Here is a 17,484-nt window from a genome sequence, read left to right as displayed (position 1 = left end):
GGAGGTAGGGAGTCTGCACTGGGCGGGGAGGCATAGGGCACCATGGGGGTCTGTAGTGCACACTGTGGCTGCTGTGCACTGGGGGGAGGGAATCTGGGTGGCACGGTGGTTGCTGGGTGTTTCGGGCACTGCAGGGGGGTGGAGCCACTTCCCGTCCCTGAAATCGGCAGCTATGGAATTTTGGTGGCTGCCCTAAAAACAGCTCAGATGCCAGCAGCCTTCTGCCTGTTAAAAGATGTACAGCCCCATCTATATCAGCTACTGTATTTTTCATTCTATAAGACGCACCAGACCACAAGACACACCTAGTTTTTGGAGGAGGAAAACAAGGAAAAAAATATTCTGAATCTCAGAAGCCAGAACAGCAAGAGGGATTGCTGTGCAGTGAAAGCAGCAATCCCTCTTGCTGTTCTGGCTTCTGGGATAGCTGCGCAGCCTGCATTCACTCCATAAGACGCACACACATTTCCCCTTACTTTTTAGGAGGGAAAAAGTGAGTCTTATAGAGCAAAAAATACGGTATGTTCTACCTCCCCTGTCAGAGGCAGTTTGCCTCTTGTGTCCTGCTGCTGGGAAACGCAAGTAGGGAAAGGTGCTGTTGTGCTTAAGTCCTGCAGGCTTCATCTGGACATCTGGTTGGCCATTGTGAGAACAAGATGCTGGACTAGATGAGCCTTTAGCCTGATCCAGCTGCGCCCTTTTTATGTGCTTATGTTCTTATGCTCTTCAGATCTATGATACGATAAAGTAGATACCGTTTTCTTTGTGCAATACACACTTTTCATTGAAAAGATTCAGCCCTTAAAAGCAAGTGAATGCACCTGAGCACCTAGCTCCACCAGTACATCAAGCTCCCCATATCTTCTGATGCACAGGCAGGTCTGAACCTTGATGTTTCTCTTTTTATGCATGAGCTACTGCCAACATATGGCCCCAAGAATTGCTAAAGGGGGGTTGTGAGCTCAAAGTGAGATCATTGCTACATATTACATATTGCAACTTCCCAAAGCAGAGAAAATTAAGGGCAGTGCCGAAGGGTTTAATGCATTGTCTTGTTTTTTAGATGAGAGAGCATAAGAGACCTAGGCTGTAGCATCAGTTTTATTTATACAAGCAGAGCAAAGTGGAATCAAAGAGGCTCTTCCTGCAACAGGTAAATCTGCCATTGGGATTCCCAGAGGGTGGCTGTCTCCCCCTATGCATCCTCTGTTTTCCAAAATCAAATGGCAAACTTCTTCCTAAAGCCCTTTTCTGGCAACATCCAACCTGCAGTGTCATCTCCCAAAGGCTGGAGAGAGATTCTCTGATATCAAGGAACATTACAATTCTTTTGCTTAAGAAACTAAGCATTTACCAGTTTCCCACTCAAAGTGAAAGGTCCATACACTGTAATCAAGATGGCAAGACTCAACAACATCATCAGCTAAGAGCTAGGTCTTACCTTTGGGCCAGGCTCTCCTTTCCCACCTATATCACCTTTCAATCCTTCCTGGCCATCAAAACCCTGGAGACCTTGAACACCCTTGATACCCACAGGGCCTGCTGCACCCTAGAGAATGCAAATAAGAGAGACAGCACATTTTTTTACATTTCTTTTTGAAATTGCCAATATGCTGTACATAGAAAGAGCAGCAAGAAGAGATGGTCCCCCATCCCAGCAGCATAGTGGGAAATGTAGTTTTTCTAGCATTCTTTTCTCTTATTTCCACTCCGACAAAAACAAAACAAGAATATCAAGCAACTGCTTTAATTATTCTCAATTGCTGCCAGTTTTCTTTCATCTTCCTTGTATTTACTGCTTTAGTGGAACATCTAGAGTATGTGTGAATGTGCGTACACATGCACACACTCACTGGAGGTGAAGTCCAACAACATCTAATGCATGGGGGGGGGAGCACAGGTTCCCCAACCCTCTTAATTTGAGCAGCTTCACTGCTGAAGCAGCAGCTCCTGAGCTCTGCCTTCCTGAACCATAATAATAGACAAGTACTTACAGAAGGACCTGGCTTGCCCTGATCTCCCTTCCTCCCATCATCTCCTGCGAAGCCCTGAAATAAAGAAATAACAACAACAGTCATATTTATTCACAGTCATATTTTATTTATGCAATGCTTGCATGTTCAAAATGTTTCAGCAACTTTTATTTTGTTAAAATGCTTATGAAGAACCATATAAGGTAGGTCAGGATTCTTATCTACATTTTGCTAACATTTTGTGTGTGTATGTGGCTGAGTATAACCAACATAAAGGTAAAGGTAAAGGGACCCCTGACGATTAGGTCCAGTCGTGACTGACTCTGGGGTTGCGGCGCTCATCTCGCTTTATTGGCTGAGGGAGCTGGTGTTCAGCTTCCGGGTCATGTAGCCAGCATGACTAAGCCGTTTCTGGCGAACCAGAGCAGCACACGGAAACGCTGTTTACCTTTCCGCTGGAGCGCTACCTATTTATCTACTTGCACTTGACGTGCTTTCGAACTGCTAGGTTGGAAGGAGCAGGGACTGAACCGCTGACCTTCTGATTGGCAAGTCCTAGGCTCTGTGCTTTAACCTACAGCGCCACCCGCATCCCTATAACCAACATGCCTAAGTCTAATTAAGGCAAGACAGGGTTAATACTATAGAGTAAGCTGTCCTATCCCAGTAGTGATATATGGAAGTGAGAGCTGGACCATAAAGAAGGCTGATTGCCGAAGAATTGATGCTTTTGAATTATGGTGCTGGAGGAGACTCTTGAGAGTCCCATGGACTGCAAGAAGATCAAACCTAAAAAATTCTGAAGGAAATCAGCCCTGAGTGCTCATTGGAAGGACAGATTGTGAGGCTGAGGCTCCAATACTTTGGCCACCTCATGAGAAGAGAAGACTCCCTGGAAAAGACCCTGATGTTGGGAAAGATGGAGGGCACAAGGAGAAGGGGACGACAGAGGACGAGATGGTTGGACAGTTAAGGCATTCTGGGAAATGATCTATAATGAACTTAAAAAGGTATTTAAATATACTTTCCCCAAGAAACCAGAGGCCTTTCTCTTGGGTATTGTCGGCCAAGGGGTGTTAAAGACGGATATAACTTTCTTTATGTATGCTACAACAGCAGCTAGAATACTCATTGCGAAGTACTGGAAGACGCAAGAACTACCCACACTGGAAGAATGGCAGATGAAGGTGATAGACTATATGGGCTTGGCAGAAATGACGAGCAGAATCCGAAACCAGGGAAGAGAAGCAGCGCAAGAAGAATGGAAAAAATTCAAGGACTATTTAAAGAAATATCATAAAGTTAATGAAAGTTAGAATGATGTTGGACTGGAAAGTAAATGGTTACTATTAGCAATGGTTAAGACAAGGAAAACAAGGAAGAATAGTCTAAATTTAAATTAAAATAAGGGAAGATTTGCTGAACAATTGATAAGAATTTGGAATACAGAAAGGGGAAGCATGAGGAAGTCGGGGAAGATAGGATATGAAATTAGGACATGAAATGATACATGTTTCTTGTTTTGTTTTTGTTTTTGTATGTTTATGTTTGTTGTATTGTGTTTATATGGAAAAATAAAAATATTTAAAAAAAAAAAAAAAGAGATGGTTGGACAGTGTTCTCGAAGCTACCAGCATGAGTTTGACTAAACTGCGGGAGGCAGCGGAAGACAGAAGTGCCTGGTGTGCTCTGGTCCATGGGGTCACAAAGAGTCGGACACGACTAAACAACTAAACAACTAAACAACTAAACAACAACAAGCTGTCCTATCAGGTTTAGCTACATCCACTTCCCTTCTATTGGGAGGAAATGGGTATTCAAGCCTATTGTTCTCCCCCAGTCTACCTAAGAAGCTCAATGTGCGGGGAGGACTGAGCTGATTGTGCCAAGCTCAAACCACATGGCTCTCATGAGCCATTTGTTACTATACCAATAATTTAAGAACTTGCACCACTTTGGAACTAAACTAAACTAAGTTTTACTGCCCGTGCAACCTTTCTGGCTGATGTATGGAAAGGCACAAGAAGCTGAACTTTGGAGAATTGTAAGTAAACCACTGTAACTTAATAAATGTATGGTCTTTTCCTATGGTGGGGGAAGAGGAGATGATTTTGGAACTCACTTGGAAATATATATTTTAAAGGTCTAACAGCATATACTTCCACACTTTACTTTGCTGAATTTTTTGAGTTTCTAAATCTCTGCTGGTGTTCTCTCACCAAAAAGTACTGGCCTCAAACCTGGATCTTTGCATCCAGGGAGTTCTCCTTTTATACCTACTTTGCTTCCTTGCCACCATCAAATATATGGTGGGCTGGTGAAAGGGCATGGGGAAGGGATTTAGCTCAATGGTACAGTATTCGTTTTGTTTGCACAGGGTCCCTGATTCAATCTCTGGCATCTCCAGGAGGGGCTGGGAGAGACACTTCTTTGCAGCACCAGAGTGCCACTGCTAGTCAGAGCAGGATATACTGAGCTATACAGGACCAATGGTTTGACTTGGGTCAGGCAGCCTCCATATGCTCATGTTTCATTCAGCTCTTTATTCAGCGCCAAGCAGTGGCGTAGCGTGGGTTGTCAGCACCCGGGGCAAGGCAAGTAATTTGTGCCCCCTAACCCGTGGATTTGCGCCCCCTAACCCGTGGATTTGCGCCCCCTAACCCATGGATTTGCCCTAACCCCAGATGTTGCGCCCGGTGCGGCCCGCCCCCCCTGCACCCCCCACGCTACGCCACTGGCGCCAAGAGGGCTTGGAACATACATTGTTCTTTGATGAAAGACAAAGAGCTGAGTGACAGAACCCATGCTTTCTATACAAAAGACCTCCAGTTCAGTCTTCAGCATCTCCAGGTAGGCTCTTGCCTGAAATTCTGGAGAGCCACTGCCAGTCAGTGCAGACAATACTGAAATAGCTGGAACAGTGGTCTAGTCTGGATGAGGCAATTTCCCACATTTCTATGAAAAACATCTGCCTCTAGCTGGGACGCGGGTGGCGCTGTGGGTTAAACCACAGAGCCTAGGACTTGCCGATTAGAAGGTTGGCAGTTCGAATCCCCGCGACGACATGAACTCCCATTGCTCGGTCCCTGCTCCTGCCAACCTAGCAGTTCGAAAGCACGTCAAAGTACTAGTAGATAAATAGGTACCGCTCCGGTGGGAAGGTAAACAGCGTTCGCCAGAAGTGGCTTAGTCATGCTGGCCACATGACCCGGAAGCTGTACGCTGGCTCCCTTGGCCAATAAAGCGAGATGAACACTGCAACCCCAGAGTCGGTCACAATTGGACCTGATGGTCAGGGGTCCCTTTACATTTACTAGCTGGAGTCTCTGCCCGGAGGGTTGTGGTAACACTGGCTGCTAGGGATGGATAAATCTGCTAATGTGTTTCTCTTGATTTCTTCTTTTTCCCCTCTGAAGGTCAGCTTTCCACATTTCTCCATTAATTTGTAGTTTCCAAACAAACAAACAAAAATCCTCTCGAACGTCTGACAGCATTTTAATGTTCTCCTATTTCTAGTGCAAATTTCTTGCCCATGCTTACATTGTGTTTTTATGTTGCAAACCACCCTGCGATCTATGGATAAACAGGCCGATATACAAATTTAATAAATAATAATAATAGACAGCACCTGGTGCCCCAGATCTTTATGAGGGCAATGTGATCCAGCTATACATCTGATTTACACAACTTTTTGCAAGCAATATTGTTTTACAGAATGCACTGTTGTATGCTATTTCCCCAGCACATCATTTTTATTTTTTCTTTAAATTTTCTTTATACATATCAGATATATACATTTCACTGATTTTACAATCATTTTGACATTTTAAAACTTGACTTCCTTCCCCCTCTTTCTGCGGTTCCTTAAATTTATTTTTAATATCTTCTGCATATCCAAATTAACTAAACTTACTCAGTTATTTCTCTTCTTTAAATATATACTCTTATGTAGCTGCAGGTTATTACTATAATCCTGACAGTGTTTCTATGTGTTTACAATATATCTGTAAATATTCAATAAACCATTTCCATTCTTTTATAGAAAGTATGTTATCTTGATTTCTTATTCTTCCAGTATGTGCATTTTTCATGCAGGCTTTCCTCTAATACGTCTAGTTTTGCACACATTTATTTTAGTAGCAAAAAAACTCGAGAAGTGTGAATTTTGAAGGATGGCTGTGTTTTGATTTGCATAGCATTCCAGTAAATGCAAATACGATAGCATCCTATTAAATTGTGAATGTTATTATTATTATGAAACTTCTATACCGCCCTTCGCCCGAAGATCACAGGGCGGTTTACAGTATCAAAACACCTACTGATTTTATTCCAGACCTATCATTATGAGGGGAGTGTGATCCACCTATACATATTATTTATAGCTCAAGAAGAATGAGATTTGGGTACCAAGTGCCTTGCCCTTACCACCAGTCCTGTAGCACCACTTGGTCCAATCGCACCATGAGGTCCTGGCTTTCCCTGAGAGGAAGAAGAAAAGGAGGGGTGGGAAGAATTGTGAAATAGGAAGCACCATTTTGCTACCTGGGAAACAGATGAGCTGCCTCAGTTAAACTGACGATACTGACTCACTGCACACACATATACTTCTCCCATAATCGTATTTTTGTCCCATATCCCTTACTCTACCAGCAAAGTCATGGGCAAAAAATGGAGATACCTTCATTCCTTCAGGACCATCCAATCCTGGAAGCCCCTGGACTCCAATTTCACCCTGCAATGCCAAAAAAAAGAGCAGAGGTCACTGACAAGACACATCTCTCTGGCTTATGGCTGGATTTGATGCGTGTCATGTTCCCAGCTTGAGGGCCCCAGTGTTGGCCTGAGAAAGGCTCTGATTCATTTGAATGTTGGACTCCACTCTAGACGGGGCATTTGTTCTGGCATGTTTCCTGGAGGTGCAACAGCAGCAGTAGAACACAACAAGAAGTTTCAGCAGCATGCAGCAGCAAGTTGACATCAAACCACTGTTTATTTTGGAGGGCCACAAGTACCGCCACCTCTAATGCGGGCCATGCTGGCTGGGGGTTGATGGGAGTTGTAGTTCAACAACATCTAGAGGGCCACAGGCCCTCCTATTCCTGCTTTGGGATCCAGGGGTACCACTGAGCAGCCCAGTTCAGCAGTCCAAGATGTCCAGTCTCCTGTATCCTGCAATGATCTGGACACAGAGTTAGAGGCAGCAGGGGCAGCAGGGCTGGGGCTGGGTTTAGAGCTGCCTGTGGAAGATAGAGAGACCATTGTGAAAAGGGTGGTTGGGCTCCCACCAGGTGGGAGACTATGGAAAGGAAAAGTGCCCATCTTCAGGCCAGAGGGTTGACCCTTTAAGGCTCTGAAGCTCTCAAGGGGGTGAAGCCTGGAAGAAGTAGTCTGGTGACAGAAGCATAAAAGGCCTCCGTCTGCCCCCAATTGTTGTCTGTACAAGTTGGATGTGCCTCACTACCAGCTCTGTTGCTTTCCCTACGGGTTCCGGCATTGGACCAGAACACAGCCCAAGGACCTTGGCCAATGCCTAAACCTTGCCAAGGTGGTGTCATTTGCAGGTCCAGCATGACCTCTGTGAGGCCAGAGCTATGAAATGTGACCTACCTGTGCTCCTCTTGCCCCTCCAGGTCCTGCAGTTCCAGCTATGCCTGCTTGGCCCTTTATGGAAAAATAGAGGAGAGAAAATGAGGCACAGGATGAATTCAATTGCTTCTCCCGATGGAAACTCTGGAGACAGAATCTGCCCTAGCGCCTTCCCCACTAGGAAAAAAAATTCATTTACAAGAGCAGGCATGCTTTTTAGGCACACAGACAAAGCTTTGGAGTGACAGCACTAATCAAAGGGCAGGGAAATCCACCTGCTTTATCAGTGTGATGTTTTTGTCACTTCTCCGTTTTATTGTTACAAAGGATGTTATATTACTGGAATGTTTTATTCCTGTTTCTTTTGGTAAAGAAATATTGTATGGTGCCCTGGAATTCATCAGGATGGAGGGTGGCCTAGAAATCTGTAAACAAATAAATTTTGCATGTCCAGGTTCACTAACTAGATAAATCCCGGGAGAACAGTGGTGGGATGACTTGTGGGTCTCAACTCCCTCTCCTATTGTCCATGACTGTTCAGCCAGGTTTGCAGGGGCTGATGGGGGCTGTAGTCCCCATCCCTGCATCATTAGTTGGAATGCTGTTAGTGTACTTGCCAAGAAACCTTCTTGTCCCTTTTCTCCTCTGCGACCCTTTCCACCAACTGGCCCCATAGTGCCACGCGGCCCAGGCAGCCCTGAAGGTCCTCTGCTGCCAGTGCCGCCCTGTTCCAGAAGAAGAAGGAGAAAGATTATTATTATTACTCCACTGGTTCTTAGTCTTTAACCCACTGGTGTGCCATGTCTTGGGGGGGGGGGTCACCTGCTAGTCACCTTCTAAGGATCACCTGCTGATTCAGGGGCTGTGTTCCGTCCTGGGCAACTTTCTGGTGGGCATACACCAGTGGTGGGCAGGCCCAGAGGCAAAAATAGGTGGAGTAATACATATAAATTTGACATCTGTACAGTAGGCTAGTTTACACACACACACACACACACACACACACACACACACACACACACCTCTATCCTTCCTCCAGGCAAGTGAGTGGCATTACCAGAGCTTGAGAATAAATTCAAGCCAGGCAAAAACAGTTAAGGAGGGTGCCAAGGGCATGTGATTGGAGAGAGTTATGAGCATAGCTGTCAACTTTCAGATTTGAAAATAAGGGATCAGCAGCCTCGAAAATAAGGGATCAGCAGCCTCACCGGTCCTGGGGACAGTCTACAGGATATCCAACAATCCAGGATAGCAGTGGGAAACGGCGCTGGAATAAGGGAATTTCCCGCAAGAAAAGGGAAGGTGGACAGCTATGGTCATGAGGGATGCAGAGAGAGAGAATCCTGTGGACCAGGTCTGAGGTTCCTCACCCATGTCATAAAACTCTCCTCTGCTGGTTGTCTGAAGCCACTGCAACATTTTATTTTATTTTAACTGTTGGCCACTGTGAGAACAGGAAGCTGGACCAGATGGGCCATTGGCCTGGTTCACTTAGGGATCTTCTTACGTTTTCCATCCCTGACTATCATCCCTGATAATCGGTTGTGCTGACTGGAGCTAATGGGAGTTGCAGTCCAACCTCTGGATGGCCACAGGTTCTCTATCTTTGTCCTATGTTAGAATCCTAGGATTGTTGAGTTGGAAGGGACCCCCTGGGTCATCTAGTCCATGCTCTGCAATACAGTATATGCTGTTGCTGTTATATTTATTTATTTATATTTATTACCTATTTGTGTTGCAACAAATTTTAGATCAGTATTAAACGTGGCCAAAACAAATTGCAACCACAGGAATACTCTAGGAATGAACATAGTGCAAAGTGTCAGACCAGGTCCTGAGAGCCCAGGGTTTGAATCCCTATTCATTTGTGAAACTTGCTGGGTGACCTTGGACCAGTTCATCCTTACCCTACCTCACAGAGCTGTTGTGGGGGGTTAAATGAAGAAGGGGAGAACCATGCAGGCCAGATTGAGCTCTTTGGGAATAAAAGTTGGGATATAAATGCAATAAATATTTAATAATAATAAATAAATTGTTTTCCAAGTTTGGACTTTTTAAAAAACAAACAAACAAACCAGTGTTCATGACGCTCCCTGAGTGACCTTAGGTAATTCACACTCTCTCAGTCTAACCTACCTCACAAGGATAACACAGAATGGTAAGAGAACTATGTATACCACCTTGAATTCCTTGAAGGAAAGGTGGAATATAAATGCAATAAACATGCAAATGTGGTCAAAATGGAACACTCTATGCTTTAAATGACTGCTTTCAACATATATATGTTGGGCTCTCACTTGTGGGGTGCCTCAGGGTTCTGTCCTCTCCCCCATGCTTTTCAACATTTACATGCAGCCGCTGGGAGAGATCATCAGGAGGTTTGGGCTGGGTGTTCATCAGTATGCGGATAATACCCAGCTCTACCTCTCTTTTAAATCAGAACCAGTGAGGGCGGTGAAGGTCCTGTGTGAGTGTCTGGAAGCGGTTGGAGGATGGATGGCGGCTAACAGATTGAGGTTGAATCCTGACAAGACAGAAGTACTGTTTTTGGGGGACAGGAGGCGGGCAGGTGTGGAGGATTCCCTGGTCCTGAATGGGGTAACTGTGCCCCTGAAGGACCAGGTGCGCAGCCTGGGAGTCATTTTGGACTCACAGCTGTCCATGGAGGCACAGGTCAAATCTGTGTCCAGGGCAGCTGTTTACCAGCTCCATCTGGTACGTAGGCTGAGACCCTATCTGCCTGCGGACTGTCTCGCCAGAGTGGTGCATGCTCTGGTTATCTCCCGCTTGGACTACTGCAATGCACTCTACGTGGGGCTACCTTTGAAGGTGACTCGGAAACTACAACTAATCCAGAATGCGGCAGCTAGACTGGTGACTGGGGGCGGCCGCCGAGACCATATAACACCGGTCTTGAAAGACCTACATTGGCTCCCCAGTACGTTTCCGAGCACAATTCAAAGTGTTGGTGCTGACCTTTAAAGCCCTAAACGGCCTCGGTCCAGTATACCTGAAGGAGCGTCTCCACCCCCATCGTTCTACCCGGCCACCGAGGTCCAGCACCGAGGGCCTTCTGGCGGTTCTCTCACTGCGAGAAGCCAAGTTACAGGGAACCAGGCAGAGGGCCTTCTCGGTAGTGGCGCCCGCCCTGTGGAATGCCCTTCCAGCAGATGTCAAAGCGATAAACAACTACCTGACATTCAGAAGACATCTTAAGGCAGCCCTGTTCAGGGAAGTTTTTAACGTGTGATATTTTATTGTATTTTTGGTTTTTATGGAAGCCGCCCAGAGTGGCTGGGGAGGCCCAGCCAGATGGGCGGGGTATAAATAATAAATTATTTTATATATATATATATATATATATATATATATATATATATATATATATATATATATATATTCTGCCTCCCACTTCTCAATTTTGTCTCAGCTCTTCATCATACCCAGTTCTGCTCAAGCTGGTTCATGATATTGTTTTAAGTACTGTATTTTTCCGTGTATAAGACTAGGTTTTTTCCCTTAAAATATAATGTCAAAAATTAGCGGGCATCTTATACACGGAGCCATCTCCCCCATTTTCTTAAATCTGAGTCCCCCATGGGGGCATCTTATAGATGGAAAAATACGGTATAGTCTAAGGAAAGAGAGAATATACCCTCAAGCCACTCAAACATTCTGAGAGATTAGGGAGATAGACAGGGGAAAATCAGGACAGATCTACTACACCTTTTTTCCCTTTGGCCCTGGATCTCCCGGATTTCCAGGGTCTCCATCGTCACCCTGTAGAAGAGAAGCACATCTCTTTAGGAAAGGGGCTTTGCACCATAACATCAAACCCTGTGCTCAGAATTCCCCACAGCAACCCCATTCATGAATCAAGCTTCCTGGATACTGAGTCCAATGACACTGGCCAATGGCGTCTGTTTTTTGTGTCACACCATGCCCACTGATGTGAATTAAATTTAGTGTGGCATGTCCAAAAGCCACAGTTCCATAGTGCGACAGGCCCTGCAATGTGAAAGAAGTACTGAAGAACAGAGCAGAAAGTCTAGCATTACAATCAGAAAAAAATCCTTTTAACATCCCCCACATCTGAATGCACCCTTGCTGTTGATAACCTGGCCTGAAAAACCCACTTCAGAGGAACTGTGTGCAGATTACCTCTTTTCCCAGCTCTCCATGTCCACCAGGCTGCCCTTCTGGCCCCTTCTCTCCGGTCTCTCCAATGTCACCTTGAACACCTGCGGCCCCTGGGGCTCCTTTGTTACCCTGGAAAGCAATAATAATAGAAAGAATGACATTGGAACGAGCTGCACTTGAGTCTGAATTTACTCACAGCATACTGATGGTGGTCGCAGCTGCAAACCACAAAGGGTTCTTCCTCCAGACTCAGTGTATCAGGACAGATTAAATAAAGTACTTCTTCATGCATCACATGATTAATCTATGGAGCTTATTCTCACATTGGCCACCTGATGCCCATGAAAAAACTGCTAGCAGGAACCAAGCGGAGCAGTACTCTCCCTTCCTGTGGCTTCCAGCAACTGGTATTCAGAAGCATTACTGCCTCTGACTGTGGAGGCAGAGCAGAGCCACTGTGGCTACTACGATAGATAGCCTTCTCCTTCATTAATTTCTCCAGTCCTCTTTTAGAGCCATCCAAGTTGGTGGCCAACACTGCCATTGTTTAACTATGAGCTGTATGAAAAGGAAGAACAAGAAGAGTTTGGATTTTATATCCTGCTTTATCACTACCCTAATGAGTCTCAAGAGGGACGCGGGTGGCGCTGTGGGTTAAACCACAGAGCCTAGGACTTGCCGATCAGAATGTTGGCAGTTCGAATCCCCGTGACGGGGTGAGCTCCCGTTGCTCGGTCCCTGCTCCTGCCAACCTAGCAGTTCAAAAGCACGTCAAAGTGCAAGTAGATAAATAGGTACCGCTCTGGCGGGAAGGTAAATGGCGTCTCCGTGTGCTGTTCTGGGTCGCCAGAAGTGGCTTAGTCATGCTGGACACATGACCCGGAAGCCGTACGCCGGCTCCCTCGGCCAATAAAGCAAGATGAGCGCCGCAACCCCAGAGTCAGTCATGACTGGACCTAACGGTCAGGGGTCCCTTTACCTAATGAGTCTCAAAGTGCCTAACAATCTCCTTTCCCTTCCACCCCCACAACAAACACTCTGTGAGGTGAGTGGGGCTGAGAGACTTCAGAGAAGTGTGACTAGCCCAAGGTCACCCAGCAGCTGCAGGTGGAGGAGCAGGGAATCAAACCCGGTTCACCAGATTACGAGTCCACCATTCTGAACCACTACACCACACTGGCTCACCACTGAAGAGGTCCTTTGTTTTATCTGTCCTGAATCTTCCAATATTCAGCTTCATTGGATGTCCACAAATTATAGTGTTATGAGAGAGGGAAGAATGTGCTTCTCTGTCCACTTTCTCCATGCCATGCATAATTCTATAAACTTCTATCATGTCATTAGTTCTCTAAACTAAAAAGTCCCAAATGCTGCAACCTTTTCTCAACTGTAGCCACAAGAACCTTTGAGCAGATGAATGAATTTGGCAAATGGGAGTCCCACAGGTGGAAGAATGCTAATCAAGCTTCTTCCTATAGAACAAGAGCAACATCCTCTGAATTTTAAGATTCTCAAAACCCAGGTGGTTCAAGAGAAAACTTGTTAGCACTCACCTGTTCCCCTTTTAACCCAGGTTGACCTTCCACTCCAGGTATGCCTGGGACACCCTAGAGGGAAAAGAAACACACAATAAGAATCCTGCACTCTGTACATGCACATAGAAAAAGGAGAGCACAAATATCACAGGCTGGTGGATTTCACAAGGTTTTGGTATGGATTAAGGATAGGGGATAAATTTATTCCCCAGATAGTCCCAGATTTGCATGTTGCAAACAAGACACAGTTCTCATTTGAAATTCACACTCCTGCATTTTGCAACACAGAATTTCCCACTAGAAGATATGCATAAAAATGTGTGTGTCGAATATATAAAAATGAGACACTTTTGGCTAGTATAAGCATTTTGACAAGCAAGTTCCCTCTATCAGAGTGCAATCACATATATGAAATTGCATTCTGAAAGAGGGAAATCGCTTGCCAGAATGCTTATATTAGCCAAAACTATGTACAAAAAAATACTCACATTAGGAGAAAGCTGCATGAAAATGGATACAAATTTTCGTGCGGACTCTTTTGCAATGGGAGAACTGAAGTTAATGTGTTTGCATGTTTGTGTATAGAATAACGAGGCCCTATCTGCACCACTGTAGGGTGCTGAGACTTGCTAGGACACCACCATCACCAGAACCCCCCTCACAGAGTTCCAATTACCAGAGTTCTCTTTAGGTATTTTTTAATACATCTCCATCCAGTTTCTAGCATTGTAAGCAGGGCAGCACCTGATAGAAACCAAAAGAGAGAGGGAAAGAGGATGCATTCTACTATATTTCCATACCTGCTCTCCATCCAGCCCACTGACACCAGCTGCACCAAGGCCTCCAGAGGCACCCTAAAGAAAAAAGGGTATTCAGCAATATAGGCTGCAAAAGATGGGTTTACAGAGAGCAGTGCTGCTCAGATTGGGGAAGCCCACAGCTTAGTGGTAGAGTATCTAGTTGGCACGCAGAAAACTCCAGGTTCAATCCCAGGCATTTCCAGGCAAGCAATTCAAATCCAACACTGACACCTACTGGTATAAATATTTCAGAAGGTATATATAGAAAGTGGGATGTTTTTAGCAGGTGCCAAAAGGGCAACAGAGAAGGTGCCTGTCTGATATGCAATGGGAGGGAGTTCTAAGTTCTAACATGACACCAAAAGTCCAACATTGTGTGGAAAGGACCTCCTGAAAGGATAGCATTTGCAGAGGATGCTCTCCTGCTGAACACAGGGATCAGCTGTGTACACAGGGGATGAGATGATCTTTTAAGATCAGTATTCCAGCTCTTACGAGAACAAAAGAATGCCTTTAGCTCTTTGACATGTAGCAACCTTGGAAGGCCAGTGTGTGGGTGAGATCCTCTTACTCCCACCCTTAACTTACCTTTTCTCCTTTCTCTCCAATGGGCCCCCCTAGACCTGCTGGCCCATCTCTTCCCTGTAAAGACAGTACACAGTTTGCAATTAAGGACAAGTGGACATCTCCTGTTGTACATTAGGATTGTTTCGTATGATGATAATCTGCTCCTCCACCTACCTACCAGGATAAACTCGGGAAAATGTCTAAAATTAAATCATGGAAATAGCAGATGAATTTCTTGTTGTTATTTTCATTGTGCTTCCTTCTCATGCTCCCCAACCCCCTTTACAGGTTATCGATGGTAATAGTTAAATCAGGAAAACCTGAGGCAATCACTTAAATCAATGCACTAGTGCAGAAGGCTAATTTCTAGTAATACATTCACTCATCATTGTCTTCCATCCAGGCATTATTAAGGGTGCCCATTATCAAGAGTGTTAAAACACTCAAGTAGGATGTGAAGTAGGGCTGGTGAGGGGTGCAGTCTGGGAAGAATCTCAAGAGGCTTGGGGGACTGCTTTTGCCCCCCAAGCCAGGGCTTTCCGTCCTTGGCATATGTAACAGTGAAACTGTCCTTCATTCACAGCACAGAGAGACCGGCAATTATTTTCTCTGTGGGACAAAGGGGTTGGCTTGTTTACACAAGCCATCTGGGCACTCCTTGATGCTGATATCCCTTCAGTCCTGCCTGGCTAAGAAGACCCTCTTACCCCCACTGAACCTGGAGCTGCCACCAAGCTCCAAAACACGTAGCATCCAGGCACAGATACGTATGTGTACATACCGGGCACCCTAGTGGACCAGTCATTCCCACTGGACCAATAGACCCCGCCTCTCCTGCTAGTCCTGGCTTTCCTGGCATGCCATTTTGTCCATGTAGACCAGGAAGTCCCTATGGAGTAGGAAAAAACATTTCTAGGTGGGGAAAATCAGGGTGCACAAGTGCATTTCATAAAGGACGAGAAGAACATTTTCATTTGCAAGCTCATAAAGAGATGAGGATGGCAGAAATCCCCTTCTTTCTTGCCAAGACTGTGGGAAGGGGCATGGCAGGATCAGGGCTAAGTGAGCCCCTGCCCATGTTCAGGTAACCATATGCTTACCAAGGTTCCAGGAAATCCCCTGGGGCCCACATCTCCCATTCTGCCCTGAAAGAAATGAGAAGGTTATTCCTGCAGAGGGCGGACACCATCTTTTCATACTCTAGCCTCTAGTTTTCATGCTCATCTTTGACTAGGGTAGGGTACTGCAGGATGGGCACTTTTAGCAGGATAATGTTGTGGTGTTTATTTTTTAGTAAGGTGGAATAGGTTGTATGTTTTTATAATATTTCATTTGCATTTGTATGTTTTTTTTTAATAATTGCAGGTTGCTTTTGTTAAGTTGTGGGCGAACATAGCAGACGACACAGCGATGTCTCCAGAGCAGCTCTTTACTTGTAAGCTGGACAGAACTGAAGAGCAAACAGCTCAGTCGGCCTGCTTTTATAGGCAGCCGGCTGTCAACATTGTAGCAACAACAACCCAGGGTTTCCCGCCTAAAATAACTGACGTGGACCTGAGTGAAAACTATCTACAGTATCCCCCTGCTGGCCCAGGGTGAGAACTTCAATACATAACAGCTTTGAGGCATTTTCTGCAGTAAGTGATGAATGACTGTTAATAATAATAATGTGGCTAATCAGTAGAAATTGGCATGTTGATATGGACAGTGGCAGTGAGAGTAAAGTGGGAACTTTTCTGCAGGTGCCACAGCTCAGACTCTGCCCACCGCACCCACACTGCGGAAAGATCCAGTCACTTACCTGCCGTGTTAGGTCTGTTTTGGTCACAAAGAATAAGAAGAAAAGGATTTCATTCTCCTTTATTAAAACTACAACTGTGGGGGCTGGCTCTCCATATGTTTTGGGACTCCAATTGCCATCAGCCAATGGCCAGGGACTATGGGAGTCATAGTTCAGTTGCACCTGGAAGGCCATAGTTTAGCCGCCCTTAGTGTAGAGACATGCTCTCACCCACAGCTATGATTTCACACAAAGGCACACATTATGCAGGCCCAGGTGATCAGGATTAGTGTAAGGGTGAGCAGATCAACTTATGTATGATGGAACGGAATAAAATAATAATAAAATAAAATAAAATAGATGTTACTTTAAAAAAAAAGGAGATGAAAACTTTGTGGGGAGGGGAACATACCTGTGGGCCAGGAAGGCCTTTCATGCCAGATGGCCCTGGTGGACCCTATGTAGGGAGAAAAGCCAAACAAGGTAAAAAAAACCCCTCTGCTGCCAAGTGACCACTCAGGACTCTCAGACCCTCCAAGTGGTCCTATTTTCCAGGGATGTCCCTGGTTTAGAGCAGGGGTCGGCAAGGTTTATCTTGCCTGGGCTGGATCGGTCCCACAGAGATCCCTTTGTGGGCCAGATTGCACGCAAGTGCGTGCGCCCACAATTTTCGGCATCTGCACAAATGCGATTTCTGGCAACGCGGAAGCGAGTCCTCCGCCACGCTGTGCTGGTTTAGCGCAGTGCGCAAGTGGGTAACTTGGTTTGGGGGCGGTTTGTAGGCCGGTCAAATGACCTCCGCGGGCCACTTCTGGTCCATGGGCCTTAGGTTGCTGAGCCCTGATTTAGAGAAACTATCCGGGTTTCTGATTTGATCCCGGAACGTCCCACTTTTCCTTAGGCTGTCCCTATTTTCATTGGAGAAATGTTGGAGGGTGTGGAGTTATCCGACTACCGAGCCATCTGAAGGCAATCCTTTATAGAGGCTTCTTAATGTTTAATGTTTTATTATGCTTTTATATATGTTGGAAGTTGCCCAGAGTGGCTGGGGCAACCCAGTAAGATGTGTGGGGTATAAATAGTAAAATTATCATTCTGGAGTG

The 17,484-nt window shown here is 45.5% G+C and overlaps 1 protein-coding gene across 1 annotated transcript in view; it reads right to left on the bottom strand.

Moving 5' to 3' along the window:
- LOC310754819 (uncharacterized protein) overlaps positions 1-17,484 on the bottom strand; it is a 149,653-nt gene that overhangs the window by 18,900 nt on the left and 113,269 nt on the right. The window contains exons 37-50 of the mRNA XM_083597134.1: positions 16,794-16,838; positions 15,702-15,746; positions 15,383-15,490; positions 14,623-14,676; positions 14,035-14,088; positions 13,253-13,306; positions 11,721-11,828; positions 11,286-11,339; positions 8,177-8,284; positions 7,581-7,634; positions 6,652-6,705; positions 6,399-6,452; positions 1,995-2,048; positions 1,442-1,549 (exon numbers count right to left, since the gene is read on the bottom strand). Coding sequence (XP_083453260.1) covers positions 1,442-1,549; positions 1,995-2,048; positions 6,399-6,452; positions 6,652-6,705; positions 7,581-7,634; positions 8,177-8,284; positions 11,286-11,339; positions 11,721-11,828; positions 13,253-13,306; positions 14,035-14,088; positions 14,623-14,676; positions 15,383-15,490; positions 15,702-15,746; positions 16,794-16,838 — 954 coding nt within the window. The remainder of the gene's footprint in view (positions 1-1,441; positions 1,550-1,994; positions 2,049-6,398; positions 6,453-6,651; positions 6,706-7,580; positions 7,635-8,176; positions 8,285-11,285; positions 11,340-11,720; positions 11,829-13,252; positions 13,307-14,034; positions 14,089-14,622; positions 14,677-15,382; positions 15,491-15,701; positions 15,747-16,793; positions 16,839-17,484) is intronic.

The sequence above is a fragment of the Podarcis filfolensis genome (genome assembly GCF_964270895.1).
Source record: "Podarcis filfolensis genome assembly, chromosome: Z".
NCBI lineage: Eukaryota > Metazoa > Chordata > Lepidosauria > Squamata > Lacertidae > Podarcis > Podarcis filfolensis.
This window is presented reverse-complemented; position numbering and strand designations above follow the sequence as displayed.